Here is a 22653-nt window from a genome sequence, read left to right as displayed (position 1 = left end):
GGGGCCGAGGCAGTGGGTTGACCTGGTGACCAGCCATGGACAGCAGGGTACAGCGGTGCGTCCTCCTCTGGGGTGGTGGCACAGCTATGGGCACCAGGGGACCGCAGCATCAACCCCAAGATGTCACCAATGTAAAGAGCCCGTTGAGCCCTTCCAAAACACCCTGTTCCCAGCCCAAAGCTCGACAGGAAGAGAGCTTCGCTGCTGCCTGGGATGTCTGCAGTGAGGAAAAGGCTCTGCCTGGCTCTAGAGGAAAAGAGGCCGAGCAGCATCGATAAGATGAATTGGTTGTCTCAGCAGCACCAGCAAAATGAGCGAGAGAAGCGGAGCCCGTGAGGCTCGGCCTGCTTTGTTTCAATTACAGCAGCTGCCAGAAGAAGAAAATAACCTTGATACTGATGGCGGAGCAGCAGACTGAGGTGCCCTTGTGGGTGCTGGGAGCAGGTAGAGGAGGAAGGGTGAGGAGGAGGAGAGAGATGGAGCCAGGGAGCAGGGTCCTGTGGGACCTCACACACTGATCCCAACCAACCTGACCCAACTCATCCCCATGGGGAGCAACTTCTGACCCCTACATGGAGCCACGTCAGTGGACAAGCCATCCCTTTGCTCCCAGCTCAGGCAGAGGGGGTTGGACAGGTGGCGGTTCTGTGCAGAGCGGTACAGGATTGGATGGGCTGTGGGGCTGGGGCAGGCGGGGGGCAAGGTGCAGGGCTGGGGGAATGCAAATCTCCACTGGGCGCTGCTTTATGGGGCCCGTGTAGAACCCCAAACCCCTTCCTAAGTCCCAAAGCAGGTGTTGTACTAAGGGACATGGCTTAGTGCGGAAATATTGGTGGTAGGTGGGCAGGTGGACTGGATTCCAGCATTGTTGATTCTATGATTCTTGTGCTGGTAGGAAGCCCCACAGACCTCCACCCTCTTGGGGAAAGGACACCCCAAAGGCCAGGGCAGGTAGGGTTCACTTCACAGAGGCTTTATTCATCATCTGGATGTCCACTTCACCCCATGACCCCCACCCACGTCCTCCTACTAGGGCTGCGGGCTCTGAAGGCAGCCCCTGTTTTCTGAGAGGGGACACGGCCACCATCTTGCGGCCACCCACCACCACTGCACATACCCGTGCACAGGGTGGGAAGGTTGGGACGCAGGGAGCGACGACCCCCGTCAGCACTCCCCTTCTCCAGGCTCACCCATGGGTCCCAGCTCTGCCCCTTCAATCTCTGCCCTGCTGCTCTGTGCGGTGTCAGCCTGCGGTGACCAAGGAAATCCTGGTTTGCACCACAGGCATCATTGAGCACAGAGAGGCAGCAGCAGAGGAAGAAGGGGTAGAACTGACTCTTAGGGCCAAAAGGTCAGCACCTCTGGGTGTCAGAGGGGGATTTTCATCCCTGGACACTGGGTGGAAGCATGACCCAGTGGAGGGGGCTGCATACCAGCATTGCTTGTGGCCAGCAGCACAAAGCAAGCCTTTTGATGCCTCTGAGAAGTGAGCCAGCGTGGTGTGCACGCTATGGGTTCTGCCCAGATTAGGGATCGTGTCCCTCTGGCGTCTGCCCCTTGGGATGGAGTTGACCACGGGCTCCATGGTGGTGGTGAGTGTGGGCAGGTCTGTGGTCCCCGCTGGGCTCTGGGGCTGTCCTGCTGCCAACCGCGTGGTGGTGAGGATGGAGACGGTTGGGTTGGTGGTGGGCAGGGGTCTCGGACTCCTCCTCCTGTTTGGGAAGCGGGGTCAGGGTCGTAGGGACCTCCGTGGTACTGTTGGCCTAGGAAAAACAACACAAGGACCGGTGTGTTATGGCTATCCACCAGGACCCTCGGCAGGGACGTCACAGTCCCAGCACGAAGCCAAGTGATGCAGAGCCCAACCCACGGCCCCTGCAGCCCCGTACCTCCTGGGTGCTGTTGGTGTAGAGGGAGCAGTTCCCACAGAAGTCCTTGCGGTGGGTGAAGCGGATGGCAGACTCGACGTAGGGCAGGTGCAGGAAGCTGTAGGGCAGCTGGATGTGGAAGGCCAGGCGGCCGCAGCTAGGGCAGAGCGAGGACGGGCTGCAGGGGCGGCCGGCTGCCTCAACCCCACGTCGCCCTCCCAACAGAGAGCCCTCCTGGCACCACGTCACCTGCCAGCATCCACCCCAGGGACAGGAGCTCACCGGTCGTAGACGAGGAAGTCATCTTTGTCACCCCCCAGCAGCTGCCACACATCGGGCTCGTGTGGCTGCTGCTGGAAGACGGGGACGCCCGGCGGGGCATGGCGCTTCAGCTCCCCAAACATGGCGCGGGACAGCGGGGCCTGCTCGTTGACAATCATATAGCGGACATCGCTCACGCCCTGCTGCCCCAGCCGCTCCTGCAGGGCCCCGAGGCTGTGGGGAAGGACGCACTGAGCGTGGCTGCCGAGCCGTGGCCCAAGATGGCAGTGGGGCGGAGCGGGGCAGGCCTCACCTGCGGGCCTGCTGCAGGCAGAAGTGTCAGCTGGCCTTCAGCAGGGCCACCACCGTCACCTGCCCCGCCGTGCCCTCCATGGGGCTGGAGCCGTTGATCTGCCACGCCGGGGCCTTGCGGCACAGACGGCTGCCGTCGGCGGCCCCCTCGGAGGCCATGGCCAGCCCCAGGCAGGAGGCCAGCGCCAGCAGCAGCGGCCCCATCCCGGCACTGGGGGTGAGCTGCAGGGGATGGAGGTCAGTGCCCCCATGACCTGCCTCCCCCAGGGACCCACGCTGCATTGCTGACCCCAGAACCCCAGGTTGGTTTTGGGAGCCCTGTCACCGTGGCCACAGGGGCAGGGACGGTTTAACCTTGAGGCCACCTTGAAGGTTCTCTTGTCCTACCAAGAGCTTTGGGGTGCGCAGACCCTTAGCCCCGATACCCCCAGGGTCCACCCAATGCCCCTTTCGTCCCACCGCCCCACAGCCCTTCCCACCCCACGGAGTGCCCCCTCCCTGCAAATTCAATGGGCAGGGGGGACACAGGGCAGGGGAACAACCCGTCGGTGAGCTGGTAGGAAGGATGACCCCAAAGCCAGCCCTCTCCCCCATGAGAAAGAGCCCTCAATACCGCACTCCTCACTGCTGTCCTCCGGCCGGACCCCGCTCTGCTCCGGGCAGCACCCAGCTGGCTCCTGCCTCCCTTTTATCTGCTGACCACTCTCTCCGCCCAGGAGGAGGAGGAGGAGAAGCGCTCCCCATTCACCACCGCCTGCCTGGGGACAGCAACAAGGCCGCCTCTGTCCCCATTGAGGCTCCGAGCTGTGCTGGGACAAAGCGGTGCCTGGTGCTCGGGGAAGAGCTGGGCACACAGCCCTGCAGCCACGTCACGCCAGGCAGGGGTGGGTAGCAGTGCCAAGGGTCTGGCTCTCCCATCTGGGACCACGGCATCCCCAAAATCCTTGCCCTGCATCCTGGGGTGCCACCCAGCTGTGCAGTGCCACGTTTTGCACCCGGGGCCGCCAGGGTCCCTCGTCCTCCTGCCCAGCCCCGCACCGATGGGCTGCGATGGCCTAAAGAGCCGGGGGACCTTCCCCCCCAAAACACTACATTGGCCCCACACGGACATCTCCACAAATATTTGAGCAGTTTATCGCCTCGGGGATCTGTACAAAAACATGATAAGCCGAGGAAGGGCAGCAGCCATAAACAGAGCGGGGACAGCAGTGTGGGAACAGGACATCGAGAACGGGGCCGGAACGGGGCCCCAAACAAGGGCAGGGGGTAACGGGCTGCCGGGGCACCGCGGGGCCGGGGGGAGGTACAGTCGAGCGGTCCCGCCCGCCGCGCCGCTCCGCACCGCCCCCAGCGCTGCCCGGGGCGGGCCCGGCCCGGCGTGCCCTGCGCTCGGCGTGCGCGGAGCCCGGTGAGCCGGGGAGAGGCGGTGGGAGCGGGGCGGGGGGCTCATCCCGGGGCTGGGGGCTGCCATCCCCGCTGCGCTCCCTGCCCGTCACCCCGCGTGGCTTTAGGACGAGGTCAGCACGGCCCCGTGCCGCTGCGGGGGCTCTGCGCTGGCCTCGGCGGGTCTGCCTCCGGGCAGCGGGGCAGTGCGGGACCATTTCGGATGCAGAGCCGCCCCGTGCTCCCCAGTCTGCCCGATGCATGCAGGATCGCCCATCCCTGTTGCAAAAATCACCTCGAGGACAGTACGGGAGCATGCTGGGCTGCACCCAAGGCTGAGGGTTGTGTTAAGGGGCAGGGGAGCAAAGTGAGCCCCAAAGGGTTACGGGGATGGCAGTGTGCTCGGGCAGCCCATTGCAGCTGGAAAGCGTCTCAGAGACACTGATTTAAAACACGCGTTTGAGTGCACGCACTGGGGTCTGCGCAGAATGGGGACACAGCTCCTTCCCGCAGACAGCGAGCTCTCCCTTGACCTCACTGTCTCCCCTACAGGATGCCCGGCCATGGCCGCCTCGCTGAGCCGCCCGTGCTTCCTGTCCCTCCACGTGCCCTACGGGCAGGGCTGCGCACAGGACCTGGCTGCCGCTTTCCGCTTCCAGCCCGTGGCCGTGCGGGAGACACCGCGTGTGAGGCAGCTGGCGCTGCGCCGCGGCGCTGCCGTCTTCCTCCTCAACGAGCGCCTGGCGCCGGCCAGCATCTCCAACCGCGATTTCCTCTACGACGTGGACCCCCGTCCCACCCTGGGCACGGCCTCCAACGTCTGCCTGGAGGTGGATGATGTGCCGAGGCTGTGCACGCAGCTGCAGAGCCGGGGTTGCACCCTGCCCGTGCCCCCCATTGAGGTGAGAGATGAGCGCGGTTCCGTCACCTACGGCGTGGTGAGCTCCGCCGTGGGCAACGTCAGCCACACGCTGCTGGACCGCTCCCGCTACCGGGGGCCCTTCCTGCCCGGCTTCCAGCCTATACAGGGAGCACCCCCTGGGGACGGCGTGGAGATCTCCCACTTCGACCACATCACCTACGTGTGCCCGCGGGGCGGCACGCAGGCAGCTCTAGAGTGGTACCAGCACTGCTTCGGCTTTCGGCACTTCTCGCTGAGCCCGCGGCAGCAGCCGGCGCAGGGCTTTGTGCTGGGTGGGCACGGGGCCGGCATGCTCCTCCGCGCCCTGCAGAGCTCCCAGGGTTCCGGCTGCAAGCTCGTCCTTGCCGAATCGCTGTCTGAATCCGTCCCGAACCAGGTGGACACCTTCCTGGAGCAGCACGGCGGGGCCGGCATTCAGCACGTGGGTCTGCGCACGCCTGACATCGTGTCGGCCACCAGAGCCCTGCAGAGGGCGGGCGTGCGGTTCTTCACCCCCCCTGCTGCCTATTACAGTCAGGGGGGCAAGGAGGAGGAGGTGCGGGGTGCCGGGCAGGATCCCTGCACGCTGGCAGAGCTGGGCATCCTGCTGGACACCGCCGTGCATGGGGACAACGGGCAGCTGGGCAGCAGTGCTGGGGTAAGCCCTGCGCAGAGTTACTTGATGCAGATCTTTACCCATCCCCTCTTCTCCGAGGAGACTTTCTTCCTGGAGCTCATAGAGCGACACGGAGCTCCTGGCTTTGGAGAAGGCAACATACGTGCGCTGTGGAAAGCTGTGCAGGTCTACATGGACCAGAGGCAGTAGAGGCCGGCAGCGTCCCTTCTCTCTGTCCCAACCCTGGGGCAGTACACTGCAGAAATACCAACCGATAGCCATGGCACAGCTCTGAGCAACACGGTCCAAGGCACTCAACCCAGACACACTCCAATGCTGCAGCACTGTGCTCAGAGATAGGTTCTGGGAGCTCTGAGCAGCCCCCAGGGGAAATGGAGAGGGGTTTCTCCCCCTTAACCAGAGGTGAAGGACCTTCTGCCTCAATTTCACCTCAATCTAATGAAAGTTGTGCCTGCAGCATATGGCTGAGGACACAGCTGGCACTGCCACAACCTCATTGTGGGGGACAAGGAGGACACTACAGACATGGCTGCTTACCAGCAGACATCATTCAAAGCACCACAGGGCAAGTGGCTGCCCCTTCATCACCTAAATTAAAGAATTAACCTGGAATAACTGCTGTGGGATTTTTTCTCCTCCTGCTTAAGATTTGCCAGGGTGAGGACAAACAGACCCTTTCCACTGCCACTGCCCAGGGTGGATCATCGCCTAGGCTGGGGCCACCTACCCTTCAGAGCACCCCAAGGCTATAGGGCATCTCAGATAGCAGGGCTGGCACCTGCTGTTAGCACTGAGCCATATGCATGGGTGCAGTAACACAGAGACCACTGCATTGCTTTCCCAGTCCAGGCACAAGCAACCTGCTGGCCATCCTCACGTTCAACCACTGGCAGCCCCAGCTTAGTGCTGTGCTGCAATGGAGGCAGAGTCACTTCAAGAAAAAAGATAATAATTAAAAAAAAGAGGCCCTTAGGAGATTTATTACAAAAAACATGGCTCACATTCAGCAAAAAGAAACATAAAAAGGGCTATGGGAATATGGATGTGAGGGTACAACAGCACCACAGTCACTGGCTGCTGGCCCATGCTCAGGCATGTGTGAATGATGGGAACGTGGCCACATCCTTCTTGCTTTCTTCTTGCCAGAGAAACCCCATGGCCAGGGCAGGGGAGTGAGCCCAGCTCTGGGTTGCATCCAGCATTGCACCAGCCCCTTGTACAGCACGTATCCACAGGTGCACTGGGGAAGGTGGTGATGTGCTGATGGCTGTGGGGCTGGAAGAAAGCACAGTGATCGCTATAGGGGCACGGGGAGACCTGCAGCTGCCCCACACAGGACTCACCACAGCACAGGACCTGCTGGTGTCAGCTGCCAAAGGTTGGATCACGGAGCGCTCTGTGCCCGGAGGAAGGCGCGCAGGGAGAGCTGAATCCCTGTGGGGGTGCTGCCTGCTGCCCCCAGCTTTGACTCCCGCTTCCGTTTGGAGGCCTGCAGGACAGATGCTGCGGCTGAGCCAAGCCGCAAAGGGGCCCAGGGACACCTCTGAGGCATCAAAGGTGGGGGAAGGTGGGTCTAAAATTAGGGGAACCACGGACGGAGCTGGCCAGGCATATCTCCCTGCTCCAGGCTGGGGAGTTCCCAGCGCAGCCCCAAGTGCTCCAGCACAGCACAGGGCAGCCCTGCGCACACTGCTGCACGGCTCACCTTGGCACGGCCGCTCTGCACCCCACGCTGAGTCTCCCGCGCCTTCAGCACCTAAAGAAAGCACGAGAGTGCTCAGAAACAGATGGGACTCATCCCCAAGCTGGGATTGCCCCACAGCAGCTAGGGGGATGCCAGCGGCACACTCAGCACCTCATGAAGAGAATGGAACATCCCACGTCCCCCTGGTACCTTCTTCATGGCAGTGGACACAGCCGAGGCACGGAATTCCTCCTCTGTCACCCAGCGGGATGGGGATGAGGCAGCGTCCAGGACCACGTCCCCATCCAGGCACAGAGAGTAGACCACATACGTCTGGTGAATGTGAGAGAAGATGTGGACAACCTGTGAGGGGACAAGAACATGATAAGCAGCATGCAGGGAGGGCTTGAGAACAGTGACATCAGGGAACGGGGATCCTCCCTCTGTGTTGCATGCCCCATAGCACAGCACACAGTGCCTGGCCCCACGCTCACTTCTCCAACGAAGCACAAACTCTCTGTCTGCACAGGCTGCCTTGTCCATGCCTGCAGGTGGTCAGCCAGCACCTCCTTCTGCTGCTCCTCCTGCAGGCCCAGAGCCAGTGGGAAGCTAGGGAACTCCCAGAGCCCAGCCAGGAGCCCTGTGAGAGGGCAAAACAGGGTGTGAACTGGGGGTGCTGAGGCCCATCACAGCCCAGGAGGCTCCTTTCTGCACCCCAGGAGAAAGTGCCATCCCACAACTCCATCCCAGCACCATTCAGTGCCAGTGTCCTGCTCCCACCTGGCCCCATACCTGAGCTGGGTCTCTGCACAATGAGGTACTCGGGGGCCCCAAGGTGGCCCCTCCGCTCCAGCACACACGTGGCTGTCCGCTCCACTCGTGGCTGCTTCTTTGCTGCTTTGCGGGGGAAGTTGGTGACCCCCAGGCTGCTGTCCCACAGCTCGGCAGCAGGAAGGCACAACAGACAGTCCCCAGTCCCTGTAAACATCAATGCAACAGTCAAAGCACAGCCCAAATGCAAATGCAGAGCCGCCACAGCAACCAACCCAGGTGCTCACCACAGTCCTCAACATCAGGCACCAGGGTGGTCTTTCCAAACAGCTTCTGAGAGGCAGAGGCCAGATCCTTCTCCACCTGTATGGGACAACAGCATGTCCAACCCCATCTCCACATACAGTGACTCCCCAGGGCTGGCACAGGTAAGAATGCAGGACTCAGTATTCAGCCAAGTCTTGTTTGATGCTTCAGAGGAGGTGTGGGGAACCTTCTGTCACCCTTACAGGGACAGCTAGAGGCCTCTGCCACTCACAGACTGTCAAGGGATGGTTTTGGGGGCCATTCTTACCCTACGCCAGGCATGGCAGTGCTCCTTCACTGGGCACTCCCCACACAGTGGGGATTTGGGTGTGCATACAGTTGCCCCCAGCTCCATCAGAGCTTGGTTGAAGTCCCCCGGGCGGCTCCTATCCACCAGGGTATTGGCCATGTTCCTAGGAGAGATGACCGTGAGTGACGTGGGGTTCTGCGTGCAGGAACCCCGTGACTTCCTGAGCCCCTGACCCCCACACGCGTCCCTAACGCTCCTGCTCCTCCAGCATCTCCCCTTCAGCTCAGCTCCCCGTGGCTCCTAAACGACCCTGCCCTCAGCCACCAACACACAACCACAGCCGCCATCAGCACAGCTCTCCTCACCAGAGGCAGTCAATGACAGCCAGGCTGCTGGTGTCAGCACCGATGCACCGCAGGCGGCACAGCACGCGGATCACATTCCCATCCACGACACCGGTAGCCTGAAGTAGGAGTAGGGATCAGCAAACTGCGAGGTGCAGGTAAGGGGCAGGGAGACAGCAATAACAGGAGTTACATTCCCTCTGGACAGCTCTCACCTGTCCGAATGAGATGGAAGCAATGGCTCCTGCTGTGTATCGACCCACTCCTGGCAGCAGCCTCTGCAGGTCTTCAGCTGTCCTGGGCATGCGGCCGGCCAGCTCCAACACCACCTGCAACAGGGCAGCCAACGTCAGCTGAGCAGACACAATCTGTATATGTGATAAGGAGGGTGCCCAGCCTCCATGGCCCTGTGCAACGAGCTCAGCTCCGGTAAGGCAGAGCAGGCATGAACCAGCAGCCACCCACGGGGCACAGATTGCTTAGGAAATGCCTTCAGCACCTTCTTTGCTGCCTCCTGCAGGCGCTTTCCTCGTGAGTAGTAGCCGAGTCCTGCCCACAGCTCATTCACCTCCTGCCCCACGAGATGCAGCATTAGGGGGATGCGGGGAGAGCAGTGAGGGCTGCACTCGGCACCACAGTGCTCACCTCCAGCGATGCTGCTGCCAGTGCTTGCAGTGTTGGCCACTTCTACAAGAGGGAAGTGACAAGTTCAGGATGAGGACAGCCAAGCGCTGCAGATGGGAGTCTGCCACAGGCAGAGAGTAGAGCCTCCAAAGCAGGAGGTTTGGGGGGACTGCATGAGGAACAGTCACCTGCATCCAGCGGTTGTAGTAGTCAATCACTGTGGCCACTTGCGTCTGCTGAAGCATGATCTCAGACACCCACACTACCGGGAGCACAGAGGGATCAGTGCAGAGGTGCCAACATCACTTCTCCCAGCATGTGCCCCAGTCACCATGGTGCTGATTCCAAGAACTGCAGCAGCACCCAACCCATCAGCCCCCCTCCCCATCTACATCCCCAGAGGATCTCTCTCAGGCCCAAAGTTGCCTCTCAGACGCCACCAGGGGTCCAAGCAGCTGTTTACAGGAACAGCACTAAAGCCACAGCCTTCACTAGGCTACGTTGTACCCCCGTGTCAGGCAGCAAAACACGGGATACAGCCACCCCTGTTCCTCACCTGCATACGCCCGCCTATCGGCATCCGGCTCAACTGCAGCCTGAAAGGGAACGAAGTGGACTGTGAGAGACAAGGGAACACAGCATTTGCTGCCAGGAGACCCGCATACAACATAAAATGGTTCACGCTGCCCTTACCAGCACCCTCCAAGGAAGGTCCCGCCGGCTTTTGTCATACCAGGTGAGCAGGCGGCCACGTAGGGCATCGATCTCGACGGGGTCGCCGAAGAGATGCAGCGCATGTGGTCGAGCGGGAGCCCCTGTCGGGAGAGCGGAACGGGGGTCGGGTCCCAGCTGGGGCCGCGGGGCTACCCAGGCCCGGCCCTACGCGTTCCCCGCCCGCCCGCACCTTCACGGAGCGACGCGCCCTTCCTGCTGCTCTCCCCAGTCGGGGCCGCGCTGCCGCTTCCCCGCCGCCTCAGCCCCCGGGCGGCCGCCGCTCGCAGGCGGCTCATGGCTGGGAGCCGCGGGGCACACGCGCGCTTTTCCCGGGAAAATGTTTCCCTTCCCTTCCCTTCCCGCGCCCCGCCCCGTCGCTCTTAGGGGACAAATCAGAGCGGGCGGCGCGGACCCGCCTTCCACACTTGAGCCAATCGCAGCGCGGTGTGAGGGCAGCGCGTTCGCCCCTCCCTTCGGGCGAGCCCGGGAAAGGGCGGGTCCTGGCCGCGCAACGGAGCCAACCAGTTTTCCCCGCCCGTTCTCCCGCCAGTCACAGCGGCGGCATCAAGGCCCCGGAGGAGCCGCCCTCGCTAAACGCCCGTTGGCTTAAAAATGGAAATTCCATCAGAAACCGGGCTTCGAGCAGCAGAAAAAAACGTAATAAGCTACCAGATTTCGAGGCCGCCTCCACAGGCCGTCAGTGCGGGGCTCGGGGCCGAGCGGGGTGCGCGGTGGAAGCGGGCGGGCGCGGGGCAGCCCGGTGAGGAAGGCCCCGGGGCGGCGCGTGGGGGAGCCGCGGCCATGGCGCGGGGACAGGTGCCGGTGGTGGACGTGCAGAGCGACAACTTCACGGAGCTGTGGCCCTCCATGGTGCTGGCGCTGCGCACCGCCACCTTCATCGCCGTGGACACGGTGAGATGGGCGCGGCGGGGGTTGCAGTAAGCGGCTGTGCGGCCGGGCCGCGCCGCACCGCTGAGCGTCGTTTTCCCGCAGGAGCTGAGCGGCCTGGGGACCAGGAAGGCGCTGCTGAGCCCGTGAGTGCCCGCAGGTTGAGGGGCGGGTGGGGTGCCGGGTCCCCGTCCTCCGGTTGTCGTTGTGGAGAGCGCGGAGGGGGGTTGGTTCCGCGAACTCGGGACGCCTCAGCGGTTGTGTCTCCGGTAGGTGCATCGACGAGCGCTACAAAGCCGTCTGCAACGCCGCCCGGACGCGCTCAGTCCTGTCTCTCGGCGTCGCTTGCTTCAAACAACTCCCGGAGAAGGTAACGGCAGCTCCCCAGGGCTCGGCCTGGTTCCTGTCATCCCCGGCTCTGAGGGCCCGGTTCTGATCTTGTTCTGCAGTCTGAGAACACGTTCCTCTGCCAGATCTACAACCTGACGCTGCTCTGCACGGAGGATTACGTCGTCGAGCCGCAGTCGGTGCAGTTCCTGGTGCAGCACGGCTTTGACTTCAATAAGCAGTACTCCCAGGGGATCCCCTACCACAAGGGCAACGACAAGGTACAGAGTCACTCCCTCGTCCTGCCTGTGAATTCATGCTCCAGGGCTGATGCCCTCATTCATCGCAGCTTGCTCTGCTATGAGCTGCGCTCCCCTGCAGCCTCCGGCTCCCAGCTGCTACGTGGGAACAGGAGTGCAGCACAGCCCTTTCTCCTCCCTGTTGTTTTTCATCACTTGTTGCAGCTGCTTCTCCAACTACGTGCTCATTTCCTTGGTCAGAGCACAGCATAGTTCTATGTGGTGTTCTGCTGTAACAAGCTCTGACTTGCCGTTGCACCAGAAGGCCTCAGTGCGTTAAGACTTGATGACTAATTCTTCTTTTAGGGCAATGAGAGCCAGATCCAGAGCGTTCGGACTTTTTTCCTGGAACTCATACGAGCAAAGAAGCCTCTCATCCTCCATAACGGCCTGATTGATCTCGTCTTCTTGTACCAGTGCTTCTATGCTCATCTCCCAGACAGTCTTGGCACCTTCACCTCTGATCTCTCAGAAATGTTCCCAGCAGGAATATATGACACTAAATATGCTTCAGAGTTTGAGACCCGCTTTGTTGCATCCTACTTGGAATATGCTTACAAGAAATGGTGAGTGGCACACTGCTATTTAAAGCTCTGGGACAAAAAGACAAGGGAGTCAGTTTGGTTTCTCTTTCCAGACACAGGATGTAGGTCTTTGTATTGTTCCAGTGCTGAAAAAGGTGTTTATTGCCTCCCAATTGTAGGCTGGGTAGGTAAGGGTGCATCTTGTAATTTGCTCTGTACAGAGGGCAGCAGCAGAAAGATTTGTCTTCTGCTGGCAGCAGTTTAACGTCATTTAACTGAAAATTGATTCACTGCATGGTTATGGTCCAGCACTGCCACAGGGATACAAGCAGGAATACGTGCTGGCTAAAGAGCAGGGCTGTACCTGCAGAATCTGCCAGCTGTGACAGCTTTGTAAGGGATGATGCAGTTGAAGAGTGGTTCCACATCCAGATGCTGACCAGCTCCACACATATGACCCTTGCTTGCCTAGCAGTAACTCCCAGCTGAAGGTTGTGCTCTTGTTCCTCGGCCTCCTGTCTCGCTTCCTGTCCTCAGCACCTCGAGGGTGTCTTTCAGCAGCTGTGTCAGTCTGGCTTCTGATTCTGCTCTTGCTGCACAATCTAAACAAGACCCAGGCAGTGATGCGGCCACCTGAATCTATTAAGCTGAAGTCACACTCTGTGCAGAAATGGTATTTTTAGTGACTGTTTTACATCAATAAATCCTATTTTGATATGCCTGAAAACGTTCAAGATGGCTGGCTGTTCTCAGGCATGAGAATATTTTATTCTGACAGGATGAGGATACTTTTAACTGACCTAATGTTTGAACCCACAGTTCTAGTTATGTTGTCTTCTGAAGCAGTTGGGACAAAACAGTTCTTGCTTCTTCTTGAGATAGAAAGCATTTCTTTGTTGTCTGCATTGCCCAGGTTTGCTCTGTCTGGGTGGTGGTTGCTAGGTACACAATGACACCTCACCTCAGGCATTTCCTCTTTGTCCAGTAGTATTATCAGAACTAACACACATCTTAGCTTGGTGTTAAATATGAAGGGCACTGCGTGTCTCTTCCATAACATCACAAAACACACTGCTGTCTCTGTATTTAGGCATACAAGAAACCAACACTTAAATCAGCATAAAAACAATTGCTTCCTAAAGTTCTATTCCCTGCACCGTCTTTGCAGCAGGCTGTTAAACTGAAGCTAAACTGAAGCTCAAGAACAAGAAATGAGAGGAGCTGAGAGTTGGCTCAAAGCAGCATGTTTGTGCCAGCTCTGTGCTGGGTGCTTTTGGCGAATTAACCACAGTAACTGCATCCTCTTGTGTGTTCCAGCAAGCGAGAGAACAGCAAGCTGAAGGACTCCAGCAGCCAGCACATCTCTGTGGAGTTCTGCAACTACCCTGCCAACATGTCACGCTACATCGACTATCGCCACTGCTCTCTGGAAGAAGCAAGCCACAGCGAGGGAGAGGCAAACAAGGTGCCTGTATGTGAGAAATTCTCGGTAAGTAACATGAATCCCTGCTTCCTACCTGGCCCCACGGCAAAAGCCACACATGGGCAGAGCAGGAAGTAGAAGGAAGGAACCTCCCAGGTGCTATTTGTTTGCTTCACAATATAGGGAAGACTTTCAAGCTTCAGGTGACTTTGAAACTGAAAAGGCAACAACATGCTCTGCTCTGAGGTAGCACATTTCAGTTTGCATTTGAGGCCAAGGTTCAAAGAACAGATAATATAGCCCTAAAAGAGAACTAGTGTGTATTAACAATATACATTGCTGTCTTGGCTAGGCTTTTTTATTGCTTTCTTGGAAGGGCTTTAAGTTCTAAGCGTCCTTGGTTTGTCTTCTAAGCAAGAAGTGCTTCCTCTTTCCTCCCCCGTAGCTCGATTAGATATAGAAAATATTACCTGTCTGCAGCTCCTGGAATCGTAGTGTGGTGTGATCCACAGCATCTCAAGTTTTGGCACTGCTACAGAGGTTATCAAGGAGCCCACCTGATCCCAGCTGGTTTCACATGCTTCAGGGGAAAAAGGAGTTCTTCTAGATGATGCTGCACATTATTTTCACAGAACCACATCCATTAAGAAAACATCAGGAACTTTCTCAGCAAACCACCAACTCAGAGTTACTCAGAGCCTTGGTTGGTGACTTTTGAGTATGACCAAGGACAATGATTGCAAAATCCCCTCGGGCCCCGATTCCAGTGGTTGTCCACTCATTGTGAAAAATACCCTCTTGGATGTTTAGTCAGAATTTCCCATTAACATTTCACCTGCGCTCTTCTCAAAAAGTGTTTGGCTCCGTTTTTTTCCATAACCTCTGCTGTAGGTAGCTGGAGTCCAGCTATTAGCTCTGCCCCGTGCCTTTAGGCTCATCTGTTCCAGGTGGGAACAAACCCAAAGACTTCCTTAGCCTTGCACTGCATGCACTATATTTCGTCAGCTCTCTTCTGCACTCAGTGCAGTTTGTCAATGCCTTTCCTGTGGTCTGGTGCCATAACTGGACACAGTGCTCCAGCTACAGCCTCACACAAGCCCTCAGTTGAGGGCAATAATTAACTCTGCTCCGAGTTGCAGTGATAGGCTGCTCTAACTGGGAGGCTCGTGGTTACAGACTTCTCTTTTTCTCCCTAGGCCTACGGCTGGTGTCCAAATGGAGTGAAGTGTCCACAGTCTCATAACATTGACCTCATAATTGATGAGGATGATAAGCTTTGTGAGAAAGTGAAGAAACGGAAACACAGGCGGAAGCGTCGGAAAAATGCAGAAGAACCTGGAAAGACATTAGAACAGGAAAGCTCAGGGAAAGAAATGGAGCTAATTCAGAATGGGGAAGAGGAACCACCACGAAAACAGAGCTGCTATGACACTGATGGCAGGCCACTAGAGGGGGAAAACTCCACTGCTATGGAACCAGAGGGCAGCTCAGACACCAGTACACATGGTGGAAGGCAGGAAGAGGATCTGAGGAGCACTGAAGAAACTGCTGCAGTGAGCCCTTCTGCCAAGGGAAATGCCCGTAACAGTGACCAAGTGGAAGGGAAGTCAGAGGTCCTCGCTGGAATGGTCTCCACCAATCACCCAGACATCCCTGAGACTGAAGCAGCATGTGCTGCCAGAAAGCAAAATGCATCCCAGGGGCCATGTTCACAAGTGGGAACCCACCGAGCTGGCTTTGATGCCTTCATGACTGGCTATATCATGGCTTATGTGTGGATGCTTAAGAAACGAAAAAGCACAGGCACTGATGCAGAGCCATGGTGTCCAGACTGTCATAATAAGCTGTACCTCAGTGGGAAATCAGTGCCACTGCAGATAGTGAAAAGCTCGTTTTCTAAGTCTTCCACAGCTCACAACCAGAAGATGAAGTTGGTCTGGGCCACTGGATAGAGCTACGAGACTCCTCACTGAACTGGGTGTTTTTCCCCCACAGTTATTAAAGGGGAACAAGTTTCTTGTCCTCCATTTTAACCTCTGGCTAATTAAATTGCTCTCAGTTGGAGTTCCTTCTGGTGTTTCTTAGCTGGACTGAAAGCATGGGTAAGGTTGGAGGGGGGAAACATGCACTTCTCCAACTGCATGCAGGGCAGCAAGTTCTGTTGAGTGCTCTAACCTGACAGTGTTTTGAAATAAAAAACAAAAGACAGACCAGGTTTGTATTTCTAGAAAGACCACATAACAGCTGCTTTAGCATGGGTGTCTCTTCTTGAAGGTGATGAATAGGGTAATTCTTTGATTAAACATAAGAGGAGACAGAGGCCACATCCTCCTCCTCCTCGTGTCTTTATCCTTACCATGTACAGAGCCTTACTACCTGCTGCCACTTACCCTAGTGGTTTAAGAGGGGACAGATCTTTCCCAGAATGAGAAAGGTCAAACCTGCCTTACAGAAACATGCTCATCAGAAGCAGGCTGTTTCTTCAGCATACGCTATGATTAACGTTCAATCAAGTGTTAGTCTCTCAATCATTGCTGGTAGGGAAATTCCTTATGACTAATTACTTCCTGTCCTTCTAAAGAAGTTGAAGGGGGACAAGAGTGTCTTTTTGTTTTAAAATAAGGCACTGAACATATCCCTCCCTGAGAGAGTTGTCCTGCCTTATATTTGTACTTCACCTTAATTTTGGTTACAACTTAAGCCTTTGCTCCTGTAGTTAAAAAAGGAGAAAGATGCTGGGCTAGCAGATTCTAGTGAAGGGTAACTGCATGCAGAACCAAACTATAGCAGGTCTGTAAACTTCTAAATAAGGGAGTATCAATGGGGCTTGCAGCCAGGTGTGGTTCTTTTAAATCCTGGTGCATTGCTTGCTGAAGCTATTTTGCGAAGCTAGAACACAGCAGTCACAATGGCAAGCTCCCTGCAGGCTGAGTGCTATCAAAAGCATCTTGCCTTGTTAGTCACAAGTTATGCCTGCTCTTCTGAACGCTGTAAGGCAGAGCAGAAAAAAAGGCATTGAGTCATGAATTGAACAGCCTAGCATTTCAATAAGATGCAGGGGAGAAATGACCAAATAAGGATGGCAGTTTTCCTTATTTACAACTCAGCACCAAGTAATAAAGGTATGATCTCAAGACGGGTCAATATCATCCATAGCTCAAGTGTGTGTTTTAATCAGCTTTTTTTTTTTTTTAACCCAAAGTTGTCATCTTAATCACAAGACTCAACCCTTGATTTTAATTTTATTTTGAAAGCAAGTTGGGAAAGTTTACAAAACCTGACCAAGAAAAAATTATGAAAATATTTAACTGGATTCATCTTTGGTTACTTCTTATTGCAGTTCCAATAAAACATACACCATTTCTACAGCTCAAAAAAAGTCCAAAGGTCAATCAACATAAAAACAAGACGTGCTTTCTTTACATATTCATAAATATCCACAATATTAGAAAAACTGTTTTGCAAAGATTTTTCTTTTCTGGCAGTGTTAACTTACTATTATACACAGGCTACAAACTTCCTCCTAAGCCTTTAATTACAAGTTGAGCTATTTACAGTCTGCAAAATATTAAGACGTAAAACTCCTTCATAAATATGAAAATAGATCATCTTGCAAAGATCTTTAAACTTACTTAATCAAATATCTGGCTGCCCCTCCTCCCAAAAAAAGGGTTATTTGTTTTGCATAGAAATGTAGTGACATGCAATATAAACAATAGCATTAAGTGCAAACAGGAATTATTCAAGTGTCTTTAGTTGTACTGGCAAAAAATACCAATGTTCTGTTACACAATACATTGATGCTTTTCCAGCAAGTGTAAGTCTACTAAAGCCCCTTGTCTGCACTGCTTTTGAGGGGCAGCAATTCACATGCATTCTCTTAGTTGCATTTTATCAACCTGCAACCACAACAAAAATAGCTTATAACAGACATTTCAATGAACTCAACACAGAAAGATTTAAAGTGAATTAAAAACATCTTTGATCTCTTTAGGGAACCTAGCAATGTGTAGAAAGTCTTTTAAAAGAGCAATTGCTCCTCCAAGAAAGTCAAAAACCATGATAAAATCCAGTCACAAGAAAAAACTTTGTCACATCACTATAAAAACAAGGAGTTTGCTGACTGCATATTCAGATTCATGTTCATCAGTAGCCGTCAGAAAATGGCCCCCACTAGAAAAGTGCCCTCAGGTGGGCAGAAAACCTAGGAGTATTTGCTAGGTGCAACCTAGATTCAGCTTTGCACAACCAAAGGGATAAGACAGTGTGTGCCAACTGCATCCAAACCCTTGGAAACGCAGGGTTTCAGCAAGCACTTAGCTATTTTAAGACAGCCTTTTAGTCCAGTTCACATGCACGTCATCCTTTTTCCCCGCGCGCACCAAGAATGCAGGAAAGGCCTGAGTTGTTATTCTTGGTATTTTCCTTCCCAACATCTCCATCTCAGAACAAAGAGCTAGCAGAGTTGATAGATGTGCCCCGTGCATGTCAGCTGGCTGTGCAAAGAGTAGACATTTAAGAAAACAGAATTTTAACCATGCTGCTTCGTAAAAGCCACTGAGGGTAGGGAAACATTTAAGAGCCAGTGGTGTGAGAGAACACTCAAGGTCACTGTGATGGGTTCTTAGAGATATCCCATACCAGACTACACAGATTTTGCAGTCTGTCAGAGAGGCTACAGGCTTCACGAGGTGTCAGTGCTGACAAGCAGGGTAACACAAGTCACACAGAGCAGCCAGAGGCACACACCTATGCTGCTGAGGCTGCGGGACAGCTTCCTTGCAGCCTGGTGATCCAAAATAAACTATTCCTTATTATTGCTTGTTTGTCTGAAGTCACACACCTAAATGCGTCTTGTGACAACAGAAGCTGGTGCTGATGATTTCTCTCCTGAAAGATTACAGTTTGATAAAAGAAAAAAATATATATATGAGGGGTTGGGGAAAAAAAAAGCAGGCACCAGACAGGCAGGCAGTGGAGTTCTGTTGACTGGTTCCCTGTCCTCAAAGGAATTGACACAATGCAGTGCCAGCCCTTCCAGCTGCTCAGCACACTGCAGACACCAGCACAGAAAACAGGACACCCAACACAAGCTACTCTACAGATCAGCACCTTTGACGGGCAGAGAGGTGTGGGCCAAAAAGGGCAATCTTGGTCAGGATGGGCCTTTTTCAAACTAATAGCTGTGTAACACAGCATGAACCGTGCAAAGAAGTCAAAGATACTGTGTTTCTCATTTAATTATCTGCAGCCATTGCAAGGAGATAACTGCTGCTTGGGCTGAGACGTATTTCACAAGACAAAGTCACAGTTACAGCAGAATAGTTACCTACACCTCTGAAAAGCTGAGTAACTCAGCCAAGAAAACAAACACACAGAAAAACATAAGCTTTCTCCTTCATCTTTTCCTTGAGATGGGAGAAGAGTAAGAAAACCTTGCTTTCATCAGGGAGTACCAGCTTACATTTTCCATCCTTGCACAAGAGCAGAAATAACAGACTACCTGGATGAAATCCTGGACTCCAAATCCCCCACAGCTACTGCATCACCTGCTCAGTGAGCACACAATGCATACCTCAGATAGGAATGATAATATAGGTTAAAAATACAAAAATCAAACCAAAAAACCACGTAACTGTGTACAACAATAGTAGAAAGGGCAGGATTGTTGCACAAATATCACCACAGAACAAGAATCCCCTACATCACATCTCAGACTGGGGATCTCTGATGCTGGTTCCAGCAAGCAGCTTTAAAGCAGATGCTGCTGCTTCTTTTACATCTATCTGTTGGTAGAATGAAGAAAAACATTAAAAAAAATCCTATTCAGGAGTGACAGGAGAAACCAAAGAAGATAACAGCTTCTTTCTGTAGAATTAAAAAAAAAAAAGAGGATAAGTTACTCTTCTTCAGTTTGACAACTCAAAAGCCCATCTATGAGTCTTCTATCTATCCTTACCCAAAAGCTCTCATGTTGCTGCAACACTGCTGGTGGCTTCTCTGGAACAGGGGATTCTTGTCCCCCATCCAACAGTCTGCTTTTTCACAAGTCATTACTACTACATTAGTGCAGTGGCACCAATGAGATGGATGTCCTGCTAGAGAGGGGTCTGAACGCAACCTTCCTACCACAGTGATAGCTGTTCATCTAGAATTTATATTTAACTATTCTGCAGAAATAGATTATGGTATCTTAAAAGAGGAGAGCCCAAAAGCTTAGTACAACTGGCAGTTCCTCAAAAAGGCCAGAAATGACAGTGCCTGGAATCTGGCTCCATTTTTGCTCCCTGGGCAAATCTTCCTCCCACATCTGGGTCGAGGTACATTAAGAGCTGTGCAAGAAAGAAAGTGGTGCTCACTGCATCTTGCTTCCCCATGCTAATGCGTTACACATCACTAACAAATCCCAGGGCAAAATGAAACACGAGGGCACAGATTCCTCTTGTTAACTGGAAAGTACTTATCATGTGACTCCGCCCGCAGACTGCAACCAACATCAGGGGTTTTGTTTTTGCTGCTTTTGAAAGAAGAGCTTGTTTAATGCTGTAACAGCATTCACAGCAGCTCTGGGACAAGAAAGCATTGCTATCTGCTTAACGCAGCTCTGAAAGATCTGTGCCCACTTCTGGAACAGAGGCTCTGATTCACATACACTGCTTGCAGAATGCTAATGCAAAATCTGCAGCAGTTCAGAGCAGCTGGTAGTCAGAGGAAGAGAGAAAACCCACGCATCGCTCTTTCCACTCAACCTGAACTTAAGGCCTCAAAATGCTCCATGCTAGAATCCAAGTCAAGCTGTTTGTGTGGTGCCTACTTCTGGATACTACCTCTATAAAGTATGGGGCTCACATGGAAACTCTGGCTGGAGTAGTTTCCCCTCCTAAAGCAAATCAAGGGAGGAAATAAGCATAGCTTGAAAATAGTTAAAATCATTAGTCTCTTCAGATGCTGTCCACAGCTACCTGTTTGACAGCCCATTTTCACCATCTGCTGGATCTCCTTTGAGCACAAAATGCAGCGCTACTGAAGAGCAGAGTTTAAGTGACTGGGAACAATGGCTCCCTCGAGGACGTGCTCCGTTTGAGCCCTCTCTTCATATGTCACAAGTTGGCTGTGTGCTGCCACTTGCTGAGATGTTGGAGGACGTCTGAGACAACGGGGCAGTGCTGTCCCCATCGTGCTCCCTGAATGGCCGTGCATCTGTCCTCAGCTCCGTGGAAGGATGGACGCTGAACAGAGGCTTTGTAGACTCCAGCAGTGTATTTTTCAGCAGGTTGTCTTCCACCTCCATCTCTTCAGAAGGGAGACAACCAGCAAACACCTGTGAGGAGTTTTCCTCAGAGTTCAATGAATTCTCAAGTAGGAGCCCTTTGTAAGATAATGGCTCAGACTGGGCCAGCACTAATGGTTGATTACGTGCTGGATTCTCACATGTCTTCTCAGAGTAAAATCCATTTTCCTCCTGGGACACCGGCCCATCCGAACAGTCCATATCCTCCTCTTGTCCTGGTACAGAAAGAAATTCTGGCCTGTGAGGCTTGGCTTGAAAGGGGGGAATCTCTGACACACCATATTTACTGCTACTCAGGAGCTTTTGCCGAACCTCTGCACTTAGCTGGGCTGGATCACATCTACTGATGGTTGAAGACAGTCCACTAAACAGGCCATATTCTTTGTGTGCCAGTTCAGGAGAGACTGGAAGTGATCTGCATCTCCTCCCAGGAAGGAGGGAAAATTCCTGCCAGTCTGTGCTATATGCCTGCCGGAATTGGGACTGGCTGGCTTTCAGGCAACCACCTGTCTCTGGAGAATGCAAGTCAAACACAAGAGAGATCACGGACTTGCTTGGCATGTCAAAGAATTTTATCTTTCCACCCTTGAGGTCCTCCCGGGCACTGAAGGGATTCACTTTCCGGCCCAGTCCTTTGTTTGGTGTGTAGTAGGGGTCCTGCACATTGATCTTCCTGGAAGGCTTGCGAGAGAAGATATCTGACTGGCTACGTGACAACCAGATATTGCGACGTGGACGGGGTGACTTGGGTGGAATCTTATCGTCCAGGGAACTCAAACGCTTTACTCCTGGTCCTTTTTCAATTGACCCTGAGTGGAAGAAAAGAAATACCCTTAGCTTAAAGGAGCTGTATGCCTGAACGTTTGCTCACTCACAGAGTCTTCGTAATGCAAAGAAAAAGGCACATTTCTGAGTTTCCAAAGTACCTACAAACACTTTTGCTGGTTACATACAAGTTCCCGCATGCACACAAGGTCACGCTACTCTTCTTGCTGGCGCAGTATTGATTTCAAACTAGGAGATTAGCAGCCCTGTCCACAGCACCTTTTACATGCAAAGGCAGTCAAAACTGTATTTTAAATATTCTCTCCTCTTTACTCATACCTCAGAGTAATTAAAAGTCATCTTGAAGAACTGTGCAAATGCAAACACAGTCAGTGTCATCTCACTTCCGTAGGCAGTGAAACTGTACTGCTTCTGTATTATTTTATCTTCAAATTTGCTACTCATATTATGGGGGATGTTGATTTGGTAAGACAATATTGTCTTCAGAAAAATAAAAAAGAAAAGGAAAGGAAATTATAAAAAATCTGATAGGAAGGAAGAAATTTCTGCACTCTTCTTTGTATTTTTGGGCTCCTTCAAACCTCCTCACTGTTGTTATACTGACACAGTAGAAAGAACAGAGTGATCTTGGAGAATGATTTGCATGCTTTTACATTTACCATCCTGGCTTCCAGCAGAGGTTGCCCAAGATCTGTTGATGATGCCGACCATAGAAGAGTGCAAGTACAAAGGAATGGTAAGCACATTTTCACCCTGAATGAAGACTTTAATAATTCCATTCCAGCCTTGGTTACGTTGTCCAGTACAGAATCTAAGGATATAGATCTTTAACTCTATTGAATAGGAGTTTAATTTTATGTTTGTTTGGTTGTTGTTGGGTTTTTTTTTTTTTTTTTTTTTTTAAGTGTGCATATTTATTTGAATACACAAATAAATGAAAACTAAAGCTTTATCACTGGAATAGGATAGGAAAATTGTTTTTCTTTAGGAAAAAAAATGCTAACTTCTTGAGTGTTTGGAACACGTAGCTGCCACCAGCTCTCAAGGTGCCTCTGAAAAG

The 22653-nt window shown here is 53.4% G+C and overlaps 5 protein-coding genes across 5 annotated transcripts in view; 2 read left to right on the top strand and 3 right to left on the bottom strand.

Annotated features, from left to right (window-relative positions):
- Positions 1–1526: 1526 nt before the first annotated feature.
- On the bottom strand, positions 1527–2645 carry LOC306946604 (selenoprotein Pb-like; the record flags this gene model as incomplete). The annotated part of the gene is made up of 4 exons (XM_079535678.1): positions 1527–1763; positions 1890–2025; positions 2151–2363; positions 2443–2645. 4 exons carry the CDS (start codon positions 2643–2645, stop codon positions 1527–1529), a joined length of 789 nt encoding a protein of 262 aa, XP_079391804.1.
- A 1739-nt stretch (positions 2646–4384) lies between these two features.
- Positions 4385–5551, top strand: HPDL (4-hydroxyphenylpyruvate dioxygenase like; the record flags this gene model as incomplete). Its single annotated transcript, XM_079535963.1, has 1 exon — positions 4385–5551. Exon 1 carries the CDS (start codon positions 4388–4390, stop codon positions 5549–5551), a length of 1164 nt encoding a protein of 387 aa, XP_079392089.1. The 5' UTR covers positions 4385–4387.
- Positions 5552–6746: 1195 nt separating this feature from the next.
- Positions 6747–10858, bottom strand: MUTYH (mutY DNA glycosylase; the record flags this gene model as incomplete). Its single annotated transcript, XM_079535484.1, is given in 20 exon segments — positions 6747–6851; positions 7068–7118; positions 7257–7409; positions 7541–7686; positions 7839–8024; positions 8105–8180; positions 8392–8536; positions 8739–8836; positions 8933–9046; positions 9217–9288; positions 9363–9404; positions 9530–9643; positions 9647–9712; positions 9716–9751; positions 9755–9796; positions 9898–9937; positions 10035–10156; positions 10246–10276; positions 10610–10660; positions 10725–10858. Coding segments are annotated over 20 exon segments (1824 nt in total).
- Positions 10857–15468, top strand: TOE1 (target of EGR1, exonuclease; the record flags this gene model as incomplete). Its single annotated transcript, XM_079536491.1, has 7 exons — positions 10857–10967; positions 11049–11089; positions 11217–11313; positions 11393–11551; positions 11876–12135; positions 13411–13582; positions 14713–15468. 7 exons carry the CDS (start codon positions 10857–10859, stop codon positions 15466–15468), a joined length of 1596 nt encoding a protein of 531 aa, XP_079392617.1.
- A 5141-nt stretch (positions 15469–20609) lies between these two features.
- Positions 20610–22653, bottom strand: part of TESK2 (testis associated actin remodelling kinase 2) — a gene marked incomplete at both ends in the record, with an annotated part of 57402 nt that continues 55358 nt past the window's right edge. Inside the window, one exon of the mRNA XM_079536368.1 lies at positions 20610–21616. Within this exon, the coding sequence (XP_079392494.1) occupies positions 20610–21616 (1007 nt within the window). The remainder of the gene's footprint in view (positions 21617–22653) is intronic.

Source organism: Tetrao urogallus (assembly GCF_951394365.1).
Source record: "Tetrao urogallus genome assembly, chromosome: 5".
NCBI lineage: Eukaryota > Metazoa > Chordata > Aves > Galliformes > Phasianidae > Tetrao > Tetrao urogallus.
The sequence above is the reverse complement of the archived record's forward strand: the minus strand, read 5'-3'. Positions and strand labels throughout refer to the sequence as shown.